The 12,596-nt window shown below is 42.5% G+C and overlaps 1 protein-coding gene across 1 annotated transcript in view; it reads left to right on the top strand.

The window, feature by feature from the left end:
* The window catches only part of LYST (lysosomal trafficking regulator), a 134,470-nt gene that overhangs the window by 32,514 nt on the left and 89,360 nt on the right, over positions 1-12,596 (top strand). Inside the window, exons 9-14 of the mRNA XM_023520819.1 lie at positions 897-963; positions 3,589-3,698; positions 5,494-5,920; positions 8,873-9,017; positions 9,393-9,566; positions 10,038-10,057. Coding sequence (XP_023376587.1) covers positions 897-963; positions 3,589-3,698; positions 5,494-5,920; positions 8,873-9,017; positions 9,393-9,566; positions 10,038-10,057 — 943 coding nt within the window. The remainder of the gene's footprint in view (positions 1-896; positions 964-3,588; positions 3,699-5,493; positions 5,921-8,872; positions 9,018-9,392; positions 9,567-10,037; positions 10,058-12,596) is intronic.

The following is a 12,596-nucleotide window of genomic DNA, read 5'->3' as shown; positions in this document are numbered from 1 at the left end:
TGAAGATCAAAATTAATTTTAGGACTACTCATGTATCTTCAAAATACCTCTCAGACTTATTCAGGATACTCATAATCAAAAGTTACGTCGTAGGGAAAAGTTTTGTGAACATCTTATGAATAGCACTTCCGCCACCAGAACTAAATGATGAATGAGATTTGAAATATTCATTCAGTGTTTAGAGGCTAAAAATCATCTTTTCTTTCTCCCTTTTAGGAATAGACGTAAAACCTGAAGCAGAAGGTTTTGTCGCCTCAAGCAGTCCAAACGGCTTACTCGAAAACCTCAGTCAAGGGGAACTAATATATCCTGAGATTTGTATGCTGGAATTAAGTTTGCTTTCTACTGGTAAAGCCAACCTTGACGTGCTCACCTATGTATTTGAGAGTTTTTTGAAAATCGTTAGGCAGAAAGAAAAGAATATTTTTCTGCTCATACAACAGGTAAAGGATGCAACGTGATGAATATTTGTCACACTCATGCCTCGAGTACTGATCTCCTTCTTTATACCTCGACCTGCCTGAAGATTATTCGAGATGATTATTTATCTTTTATAATAACTTAGATGTGTTTTTACCTACGTATAGTGTTCTAAAAATCCTCTAATTCCATAGTTCTCTAAAGTAGCATAAAAATTAATGTCATTGGCTAACTAATAATGACTCCTACTACATTTCTGAGAATGGGTAATATTTTTTAAAGTACATTTAATTTTAATATATGGTCGTCATTTTGAAAAATGAGAAAATTTATGTGTAATCCTACACACAGCCTTCTTTTTAGTTACTTTTAAATATTTATGTATATACAGTAGATTATCAAATTATTGCATTACAGTTGCTTCTTGCTTTCATGAGCTAAGAAATTTAATTTATGTTTTGTTTTTTAATCTTCAGGGAACTGTGAAAAGTCTTTTAGGAGGGTTCTTGAGTATTTTAACACAGGCTGATTCTGATTTTCAAGGTGCGTTGAAACTCTTAGTTTTAAGCAATAGTTTTAAAGTTATTTTGTTGCTATTGAAGTGCAGGGCTGATACTAATGACTTGCTTTGGCGTAGTGCTGCTCTGTGGCTTCTAAAGTAGCTTTATATGCATCATCTCTTGTTCCTCAGACCCACCATGCAGCAGGCGTAGTGTACGGATCTTGATTTTACAGAGGAGAATCTAGATTCTAAAGGATGGAGCGAGTCGTGCAGGGTTGTATATACAGAGGTGGTCTTACGAGGGCTGTGACCCAGTATAAACACTGTACGGGATTCTGCTTTATCAGGTAGCGACGGAGCACCTGCTCCCCGCTCTGAACTTTCAAAGACAGTCGAGAAATTCATTATGAACGTATAATGTGATTTTATTATGTATAACAGACGGAAACCTAGACGTTAGTTGTAGAAACCTAAATTTTAGTTGGAGAACTAAGGCTAACATCCAGGAAACGTTAATGTGGGCCTGCCGAGTGTGTCCTTACGACTAAATTCCTGTTCCGCATTTTCGGCAGACCTACCTCGTGCATCACATCTGGGGGTTCACGGTGTCTGCGTCTCGTTATCGGTGATGTTGACTTTGATCGCTTAGTTCGGATGGTGTCTTCCAGGTTTCTCCCTTGTAAAGTTACCGTTTTCTCTTTGTAATTAGTGAGTATCTTATCAGGAGATAACTTGAGACTGTGGACATATCCCTTTTTTCGTTATAATTTAACCCGCTAATTTTAGCATCCGTTGATGATTCTTGGCTCAAACAGTTAAGACTGTGATGCTTGACAAGTAGCCATTTTCTGTTTTCGCCATTCCTTCTGCATTTATCAGTTGGGATTGTACAGGAAGGAAAAGCTTCCCTTCTCTCTCATTTACTTGTTTAGTGTTTATGGGTTTATTTTCATTTATTGTGCTGGGCACTTAGTGGACCCTTTTGATCTGAAGACTTATCCCAGCTTAGCCGTGAGAAATTCTATTCTATTATCTTTTAGTAACAGTTTTGTCGAGATATAATCCTATAATATACGATTCATCTATTTAAAGTATACAGTTCAGTGCGTTTAGTGTATTTACCATCACCACAGTCAGTGTTAGAGCATCTTCATCATTTCCAGAAGGAACCCCACACCCTCGACAGTCACTGCCCGTCTCTCCTCAGCCCTCCCTCACACACATCCCTCCGCCATCACAGATTTGCCTATTCTGGATATTTCATAGGTGACTTGACCAGACTGTAGTTATACCTGGTGGTCCAGAGGCTGGCCTCCCACTACACATCTCAGCTTCTGCCTGGCGAGTCATTCACTTCCTTTACAGAAGAGTATCAGGTTTGGGGCGTGAGGGTAAAAGCCGAGCTCTCGGTGCCCTGTACTCAGAATCAAGGCGAGGAGTGGACGTCCACAGTCTTCTGCTGATCTCACTTCCTCTCCAGATTTCAGACAGACAGGTCGTTGGCTCTCCACTCCTCTGAGCCACTTTGTAAGTCAGAGAGATTCTAGGCTACAGCTTTCTCTTCTATCTACTCTTCCATTTTCAAGAAATATTTTTAAATCTCTCATCTGGTGTGCCCCAACGTCCACTGCCTCCCCCACATTTTTTTGCTGTTGTGTGCTTTTTGTTTTCTGTAACTCTACTTCGAGTTCAGTGAGTTTCCAGGGGTAAACTAAAGCAAACACTCTGTGTGTGTGTGTGTGTGTGTTTGCGTGTGCGTGCGTGTGCGCGCACGCTCAATCCCCCATTTTGAACGGGAAACTGTCAGTTTTGAACTGGAAAAAAAAGCTAAGCACATGCACTTTATTTTGATCATATTACTTCTTTGCTCCAAAACCTGTCATGGATTCATGTTACTAACAGGGCCAAGTCCATGCGGTTCCGTAGTCTCATTGTGAGTTTCTGTCCAGGCCTAGAACGCTAGCACACGCGTTCCCTGCTCCTGCAGAACACGTTGCTTCGGCATGGCCTCTGTCCTCAGGCTTCGCGTCAGGGTTATTTTCGTCACGTCTAAAATGGAGATAATATTTAATTTCTAAGGATCAGCTGAGATAATGCATGTAAATATACTTTGAACACTGTAACGCGTGCTACAAATATTAGCTATTAGTTGACTCTCAAAAGTTCTGTGAATTTGTGTCCCATTGATTATAGTTAATGCTAAACCTCACGATGGAATAAAATGTTCAAACTAATTGTTTGTGATGTTTAAGCGTTTTCATAATCTTCACTATTTCTTTTATTTGTCATCTAATTTTCTGTTAGAAAGTGGTGATTATAATGTAAACATTTTCAAGCCGAGAAGGCCGCAGACTATTTTATGGTACTGAACAGTGTCAACTTATTTAACAAATACTCTGTAGTTCATGCTTCTTTAAATAATACCTTTTCTTTACTCGGAGCTAACCAATCATTAAGAAAAGTGGCTTTGTTGTTTTTTATTGGTTGGTTAGTTGGTTTGCATTTAATCATATTGCTATTTCTTCAGCAAATTTTGGGATAATTAGATTGTTTATAATCCATTTAAAATGCGACAATAGTTTTTGACCTCTTTCAGTGAAATCGCTTATTGCGTTTCTTTAATTGTGTTTCGACTCTAATTTTCCCCCTGTCTTTCTTTAATTTAGCATGCCAGAGAGTATTGGTGGATCTTTTGGTATCTTTGATGAGTTCGAGAACATGTTCGGAAGAGCTAACCCTTCTTTTGAGAATATTTCTGGAGAAGTCTCCTTGTACAGTAAATATGCTATAATCTAAAACTTTCTCGCCGATATCGAATAGAGTTTGGAAATCACTGGCTCTCTCTTTTGATGTGGTAATCGCTATTCTGACAACTCCAGGCTGTCACTTGTGAAGTTCCCGACTGTTTATCATTCGCACATCTTGCCCTTGTTTTGGCTGACCAGAGTGTCACTGGGGTCACAGCCCCTTTATGTGACCTTGACCATGACCGCAGCCACCCCAGTCTTTGTGCTTAAGGAACGCTAAGTAATTTTAATTACTAAAGAGAACTTAACTACAAGTAATTATAACCATTTTGAGGATTATCCTTTTCTTAGAAAATCATTATTTGCTCTTCAGTTATCTCCCGTCACTTCTCCTTTTATGGGTGTAGCTTAGCGACTTTTAAACTGTTCTTTGCTGAGGAACCCATTTTTATGATGAAATATTGGCTAAAAGTATAAGCCAATAAAACAGAAACCCTCGGAGCTACTTTCTTTGAAGCGAGGTCGGATGTCCCTGAGCCCCCTGCCATTTTTCCACCTCACTCCAGCCCGCGTGGGCCCTGAGGGAGCTCTGTGGAACCGAGGTTAAAAACCACCAGTGTAGACCACTGAGAACTGCCCGTCAATTTATGGAATATTTCTGTTACTTTTTCTGAGTGCATTTTCCACTGCGATCATCAACATCAGATGTGATGTCGTGTGTGAGTGTGGCATTATACTTCATCGTACTTCAGGATAATCTCTTTTTTTTACTTGTCTCCTTAGTCATTGCTTTTCCCTTTAATCAAATGCTCATTTCCTCTCTCGTCTATACATTCTACATTTCGGTTTAAACAAAAACTTGTAGTTAAAAATAAAACCTAAAAATCTTATTTTCGTTTACCAAACACAGATGAAAGAACATTTATTTAAGGAAAGGCATGTAAAATAAATTGGAAAGTAACTGAGCACTCACTTTTATGAAGTCAGTCGCAGCATAAACATCATTCAGGTGCCATAAGGCCTCTGGTTCTGGCCCTCATTTAAAAACAATCGAGAGAAACAGCTGTGGTCCATGTGGATGTACACACGCCTTCCTTTGGCGGAGATGAGTCCAACATAATTATTGTATTTAATTTCTAATACTTAAGGCCAACTGATAACGTTTAGGTTTGTACCATAAAAGCATCTAAACTCAAAATAAATTAACCACAAGAGAGTACCTATTTTAAGAAGGAAATCACTCATATTTTATCTTTACTATACAAAAAATGAAATTGTTTATATTTATTGGAGTGACATTGGTCAATAAAATTATGTAGGTTTCAAGTGCACAGTTCAATAATACATCATCTGTACATTGCATTGTGTGCTCAGCTCCCAAAGTCACATCTCCTTCCGTCACCATATATTTGACCCCCTTTACCCTTAACTACCTCACCCCCTCCCTCTGGTAACCACTAAAGTGTTGTCTGTGTCTGAGTTTTTGTTTGTCTTATTTGTTACTTTTGTTTTTATTTCCTACATATAGGTGAAATCATATGGTTCTCAACTTTTTCTATCTGACTTATTTGCTTATTAGCAGGATTGGCCCATGTTGTTGCAAATGGCGGTATTTCTTTTTCCTTAGGGCTGAGTAATATTCCATTGTATATATGTGCCATATCTTCCAGAAAATTTTAATTATATGGTAGACAGGAAAGTCTTTAAATAGGAATGCTGACTAGTATAGGGGTATGTTTCTATTTTCATTATAACCTGAATTTAAGACTATTATGTACCTTGTAACAAGATCGTGAAGTTTTATTTGTTTCTCTTTTTCTCTAGGAAATTCTTCTTCTGGGCATTCTGAAAATTGTCGAAAGTGATATTGCTATGAGCCCTTTGCAGTACCTAACCTTCCCGGTAATGCATACTCCACATTCGAGCAGTGGCGTTTCGTCACAGAGGTGTCCTGGGAGTCTCAGCAGCAAAGCCATGGGGTTACTGAGGAGAGCACACGTGTCACGGAGCAAGAAAGAGGCTGACGGCGACAGTTTCCCCCAGCAGCTGTTCTCCCCTTGGCAGGTGGCCCCAGTCCACTTGCCACTGCCGGGCCAGAACTGCTGGCCACACCTGTCAGAAGGTTTCAGCGTTTCGCTGTGGTTTAACGTGGAGTGTGCCCAGGAAGCTGAGAGTGCCACAGAAAAACGAAAGAAGATGAAGAAAAGGAACAGATCATTAATTTTACGGGGTAGTAGTGTTGACGGAACAGGTACGATGACAGCGTTAAGCGTTACACTCAGCTTTTTTGGACGGTGATTTAGGTTGACCAGTAAGAATACGGCGACGTTATGACTTACTCTTAACGTGTCCTTCATCTTCAGCGCCTTCGTAATGCAGGTCCTGGCTTACCAAAGCCTGCGTTGTCAGAGAGCCTTGAAAACTCCATTTTCTTTTGTGCTTTGGCTCGGGGGAGACGGGGATCACCAGCCCCATTCCTGCCCCTTTCCTGGTCCCGCTGCTGGATTAGGGTGGCCCCTGACGTTAGGAAAGGAAAGGGTAGAAACCCGAGGGCCGCGTGTCTGCCCTGCTGCTTCCCAGCCCCCCGGCCAGCCCCCAGCTCGTCCCCGTCCGTCCTCCCTCTCAGTTCAAGCTCTCCGGCTCAGGCCGTAGCTGACCTCAGCGCCCCTCCTAGCGGCTGTCGCAGAGCTCGATGCGTCAGCCATTCTCCGAAGGGGGACCGAGTGTGACCCAGCCCTTCCTGGGGCGGGTCGGATCGCTGTTGTGCTGCTGCGAAACGGCGTCTTGCACCTCAAGTGGGCGGCGAGAACCGGTTTGCTCAAACCAGTTCATGGCGCTGGGAGTAGAGCAGGCAGGCTCATTCGTAGGGTCCAGAAGAGTGACGTGGCTGGGTGGGACAGATGTCGGGGGTCACACCTGTGTGGGGGTGCTGGCCCCGGTAGCTCTCTATTCCCCGGAGCCCGCGGCTCAGGACGTCAGGCTCTACCACTGTGTGGTTGCCGAGAGGCTCTCTCCAGTTCCCTGCAGACAGAAGTCCGAGGTGACACCGTCAGTGACGGAGCACGGGCGGACAGTGTCCGTCGATGTTCACAGTCGGGCTCCGAATCCGCTCCTCCCTATTAGCCGAGCATGCTTATGTATCTTTATGGTTAGACCAGAAGCCAGCTCAAACTTTAAAATCTCAGCAGATAGTTCGGAATGTCTCAGGTGGCTCTAGCGTGTGTGTGTGTGTGTGTGTGTGTGTGTGTGTGTGTGTGAACAGTATGAGACGTTACCGACGACGACGCCATCTGATGGACGTCAGTGCTTCGTGTACACGTCACTCTGCCCAGCTCTCCTGCACACCTGCCATCTTCGCCACGACTCGGTGAGGCGAGTGCCGTACTCTGTGTTCGCAGTCAGAGGTCAGCAGCATGACCGGTTTGTCTAGCCGGCGAGTGACAGGAAGGGGTTTGCACCCACCTGTCGCCAGCACGCATGAGATGGTGCCGATTGCAGTCCCGTATTTTAAGTGGGGGCAATCACGATGTAAACGGTCTCTTATAAAGTGAATAAATATACACAGTGACCTGATAAAAGTAAATATTGGGAAAATTTTTTTATTGTGAAAGTGTATTAGGAAATGTATGTTGTAAAGACGATTTTGCATAAGCATTTTAAAGAAAATTTAAAAACAGTATACGTATAAAAACATTGAAGAGAGATGAAGAAAATGTTAATTACGGTGAGAACACGTCCTTTGCCACTAAACCAGCTGCGTGCCACTGAGCAAGTTATTAACCTCTCACCACCTCGATTCTGTCACACTCAAAATGGGGACAATATTTACCTCATAAGATTGTTGTGAGGATTCGATTAAGAAATAATTGTGACAGCCCTGCTCCACAGTTCCTGCGTACGCTCTGGTTCTTGTCTTTTATCTGTAGAAGTTCAGATTCGATATGGAAAATTTTTAAATAATTGTATCAGATACAAGTTTTCCCTATATCTTATATCTTGGGCAATAGTTGTCAAAATAGTCAATGAATCTGTTTTCCTGTTTAGAAAAAAAAGTGCAGCTCGCTGCCAGTGTTCACTTAACATCACGCGTCCGAATGCTACATTTGCTAGGATTTGATATTTTCAACAATCGAACTACTAAAAACAGAATGCTGTAAATAGAATGATGCCATTTGTTTCCAAAGACTATCGATCTACTAGAGCAATGCGAAAATAATAATAAAAGCGTGCTATTTCATGTCAAACTTTGGGGGTGAGGTCAGGACTGTCATCTGCAAATTATCTTGGGGTAAATGCCACAGCCGTAAACACCGCCAGCGAGTATTCTCGGGGCAAACAGGAAATGGGTTAACTATTCTTCTTTAAGACTATTGTCGTTGGTAAGGAAAGTAGTCTTAAAAATTGGTGGTAGTTATACCTGTTGAAAAATGGCAACAAATATATATGCAGTCTAATAACCGGAGTGTTCATCTTCTCCAAAAGTCTGAGCCTTTGGACGTTCCCTTCGTGTTTTGGTCCATCTCAATTCACATACTTTACACTAAAGTCATGCGTCCTGGTACTAGGCAGTGTGGGCGCTGGAGGGCTCGGCTCGTCAGACATATTCAGGCAGTGCTGGATTTTAAATGGTGAGAAGGAGAGGTCGGGATGAATAACCAGAAAGCCCAAAGCAAAGAGAAGCACTTTAGAGTTTCAGAAACACTTAGCCGTTAAATTCAAAGCTCGCTCATCAGGGAGTCTAAACAACGAATATATTCAGACGCCACCGTATTTCGAAAAGGAATTTTAATACGAAGAATTTTGTTTTTAAATCATGCTATTGTAATAGTTATAAGATGGCTTTTGGGAATGCCCGGCCTGTGATGACGGTGCCTGGGCTCGGGTCCCTGGTGTCAGAGTGGCCCAACCCAGGCGATCGAGGCGTCACGGCACAGGTCGTGCCAGCTCACGCTCACAGGGCGACAGTGCAGTAGTCTGTTCGTGCCTGCAGTTAGCCCTCAGTTATCACTCAGTTACTGTTTCCACGCCTGGTGCTTTTTTGGAGCTAACATCTCTACTCTGGAAATGTTTGGAGCAGGCCAGGTTCAGACATTCTGAGTACATAATTTACTACAAGTGAACGCTTTGTATTCTTTTAAATTCACTTTTCCACTCAGTTTTTATCAGCTGCTTTACTGGTCATTCTGATATCTTTTTGTCATAGAGAACAACCGGCCAGAAGGTGCAGAGTGCATGAATCCCAGTGAAAGACTCATAGAAGAAGGCTGTGTTCACATGATGTCGCTGGGATCCAAAGCGCTGATGATCCAAGTGTGGGCCGATCCCCACGCCGGCACGCTCATCTTTCGGTATTGATTCTCCTCAGCCCCCATGAGTAGATCATGCACTTAAATAGTTTATGTAAGAGACACTGACGGGAAATCTGCTAATAAAGATCACTGCAGCAAAGTAGAACAATCCTACTAAAAAAGGAGACACATTCTAACGGTCATCATCACCGCCTTTGTAATAACATATTATCGTATCCAAAAATCTATGAGATAATAGTATAATTAAGAAGATTATGGTGTAAAAAAAGACCTCTGACTTTTTAAGTTAGTTTAAAAGTAGAACAGATTTTTAATCTCACTTAAACATCTACAGTTACGATTGTTACACATGTGTTAAACACTGGGGTCAGAAATTTCATGTTTTCAGCCTATGCCTTTTCTCTCTCTGCGTAGCATGTGCGTGGATTCAAATGATGATGCAAAAGCCGTTTTACTGGCACAGGCTGAATCTCAGGAGAACGTTTTTCTCCCAAGCAAATGGCAGCATTTAGTCCTCACCTACTTGCAGCAGCCCCAGGGGAAAAAGAACGTCCAGGGGAGAATGTCCATGTGGGTCTCTGGACAAAGGTATGAGACATTTTTAGTGACTACTTCTTCACTTCAGTTACGATTTTCAGTTTATTTAGTCTGCTGTAGTTTCTGAAACAGGCTACAGAACACTACAGATAAAGTGTACTGTATAGTAACATAGGAACCTACGTCAGGGTTGGATATTTTCCTGTTTATCACCTCCATACAGAATTCATTTCCCATAGAAATAATTGTTGAAAATTAATACTTGGGTTTGGGGAAGCATGCAGAAATCTGAACATTTAGACATTTATGTGAAATATGTAGTAGATCAAGGAACAGAAACTATAATTTGCTCTTTCGAGCCCATATATTATAAAAATCCACAAGGAATTATTATTGGCTAATAAGGCTAATACCTAAATTAAATCAGGATTTGAAAAGAAATTAGAATGACCAGAGAAAAATATAAGCCACTGTACCAGGTGATGGAGTCAGGTGGAGTACTGAATGACCTTTATGGACCAGGAGAATGATGCGTCGAGTTCGTAAGAAACATTTTCAGGAATATCTGAATATAAAAGTTAACACCGAGAGACCTACAAGGGATTCTGGATTTTCGAGAGTTGGGAAGTATTTTATTGAATAAAATAGCATGAAAGGGGTGTGGAATCGGGAGCTAGTGTCGCCCGGGGAAGGGTCAGGCCGGCTGCGGGGGAGGGTCAGGCCGGCTGCAGGGAAGGGTCTGCGCTGCATTATGAGAGGGACAAGTGCATTGACATGGCGAAGCCACCTGACGGGAGCCTTCGAAGGCCAAGGCGAGGGGTCTGGGTTTAGTCTACTGGACCGTGAGAAGTCGCACACCTGTGGTGCTGCGGAGCTTTCGCTCGGTGCCTGTTTACGTTATCTCCCAGTTCTCTCAAAAATGCCTTGAAGTAGATTAGAATGAACACACACACACACGTGCGCGCACACACACACACCCTTAGCGCGCATTAATCTCTTTTCATTCGTTTGCTCATCCATCATGTGTCTATTGAGGAATTACTGAGTGTGTGCCAAGCACGTGCCATGTGAGGCCCGAGGACAATGGTAAACAGGGCAGCCACGTCCCCTGCCTCCTCGAGCTCACAGTCTAGTGAGAAGCAGACAGCAAGCAAGCACAATTAAATTTATGCAGATTACGATGAATGCCGTGAAGGTAGCAAACAGGTCCCGGGACTGCAGTATCAGGTGGATCAGGAAAGGCCCCTCTGCGACCAGATTGTTCAGACGGACACCGGAAGGAGGGGATGGAGCCACCATGAGCAGGAGGGGGACGGTGTCCAGGCAGAGGAAGGGAGAGGAGGAGCGACCTTAGCACTGGAGAGGAGGGAGGGAGAAGGGGCGCGGCCTGGCCTCCGGATGCTGGTCCGCAGTGTCAGCCACGGGAAGGAGCAGGCTTTGGCGGTAAAATCAAGGGTTCTGTTTTTGTTCATTCGTTTAAAAAATACATGAAAACACGTCATTGAAGCTTGCTTTCCATGTTCCAAATTAAATATTTTCTGAGAAGCTCTCAGTCTTCGCAGCTGCCTAAGCCTGAATGGCAACTGTCGCCAACCAGTAAATTCGTGTCCAGAGCCTCGAGCTGGATGGGTTAGAGCTGGGGAGGGGCTGTGAGTCCAGAGCTTCGTTCTCCTGGACTCTCCTCTTCATTTCTTGAACTCTCACCACGTGGCAGATGAACACAGTCTTCCCAACTGCCCTGTGAAGCGGTTGTTAGCTCTGTTTCACATGGGAGGCAGCTGAGCCCCAGAGCGGGGTAAGTATCTTAGCCGAAGTCATGCCATGAGTAAGGGCTACAGCTGACACTTGAACCTGGGCTCTGACCCCAGACAGTGCCCACGGGTTAAAACCCGAGGCTTTACCACCCTGAGAGCCTGTTTCTGAATCAGGCCAGCTAACAAGAATAGGAATCGTGAACTAATTATTAGACATGTTCAGAGCGACAGTTTAGATGATCGTTGTGGACAGTTCTGAAGTTAGTGGGCATAATCACTTGTTTCACATAGTACTCGATTTTTTACCCATCTACTTGTTTCTACATTACTTTGAAGGGATTTTTTTTTGCCATTTGTTACAAGTTAATGAATTCATCTGTTAATAGAGCAATGAGCAAGCGACCGAGGATAAATATATTATTATTCCGTTCATTTCAATTTGGTACTATGTTTATTATTTTCTACAAATAATACACTTCAGAGGCCATTTTAATAATACATAATGACACTGAAAAACAACTTGTGAGTGTTTTCTATTAGTTGTTACTTGATGAACAGCACACAAATCTGGCAGGAATCTGTGGCACATGGTAGATAATTAATATTTGTTGAATTCATCCTGCATTAATCTTGCACTTAAAAATTATATTGCCATACTGCCACTAGGTGGCAGTAGCGTATCAGTAATGGCCATTTATTTAGTTCGAAAGATGCAGTGGAAGTTATCTCACTCTAATGTATGCCAATTATACCTCAATTTAAAAAAAAGTTATATATTTCCTTTATTAAAAATATTCCTATTAATATTTAAATTTATGTTAAATATGAAACAGAAAGCCTTAGGGGAAAGTTTCTAAATAAACATATTCCAAAGTAGAATTTCTCGTTCAGAGCTAACCATGTTTGCTTAGTCTTCGTCTTATTCACAAACTTTGCCTTTACAAGTTACCTTCATTATCTTAGTCCGGAGTTTAAAACATTCCTAAAACGGGGTAGAGCTTGCCACGCTGCAGTTTCGACTGGATGATGATGTCCTCCCGTCTTGTGTCTGAGAAAGCGTTAGTTTACCTTTTCCTGAAAGGATTCCTGTGAAAATAAGAGACCAATCAAAAGCTCCATAACGAGTTGCAAAAAAGTGGGGAAAAAAAAAATTGCATGTCAGTGGCTGTTCAGAGAAAAACTTGGAGAAGTGATCATTTTCCCTGATTCATCTTCGAAGGCCTCACAGAGGACGTGGGATTTTAGGAATTGTTTACCAAGGCGGGAGGCGTCTTGGTAAAGTCAGGGAGAGGCAGTTGGGTGGTGTCTGTAAACCAAGAATCCCATG

Source organism: Pteropus vampyrus, unplaced genomic scaffold (assembly GCF_000151845.1).
Source record: "Pteropus vampyrus isolate Shadow unplaced genomic scaffold, Pvam_2.0 Scaffold279, whole genome shotgun sequence".
Classification (NCBI taxonomy): Eukaryota; Metazoa; Chordata; class Mammalia; order Chiroptera; family Pteropodidae; genus Pteropus; species Pteropus vampyrus.
The sequence above is the reverse complement of the archived record's forward strand: the minus strand, read 5'-3'. Positions and strand labels throughout refer to the sequence as shown.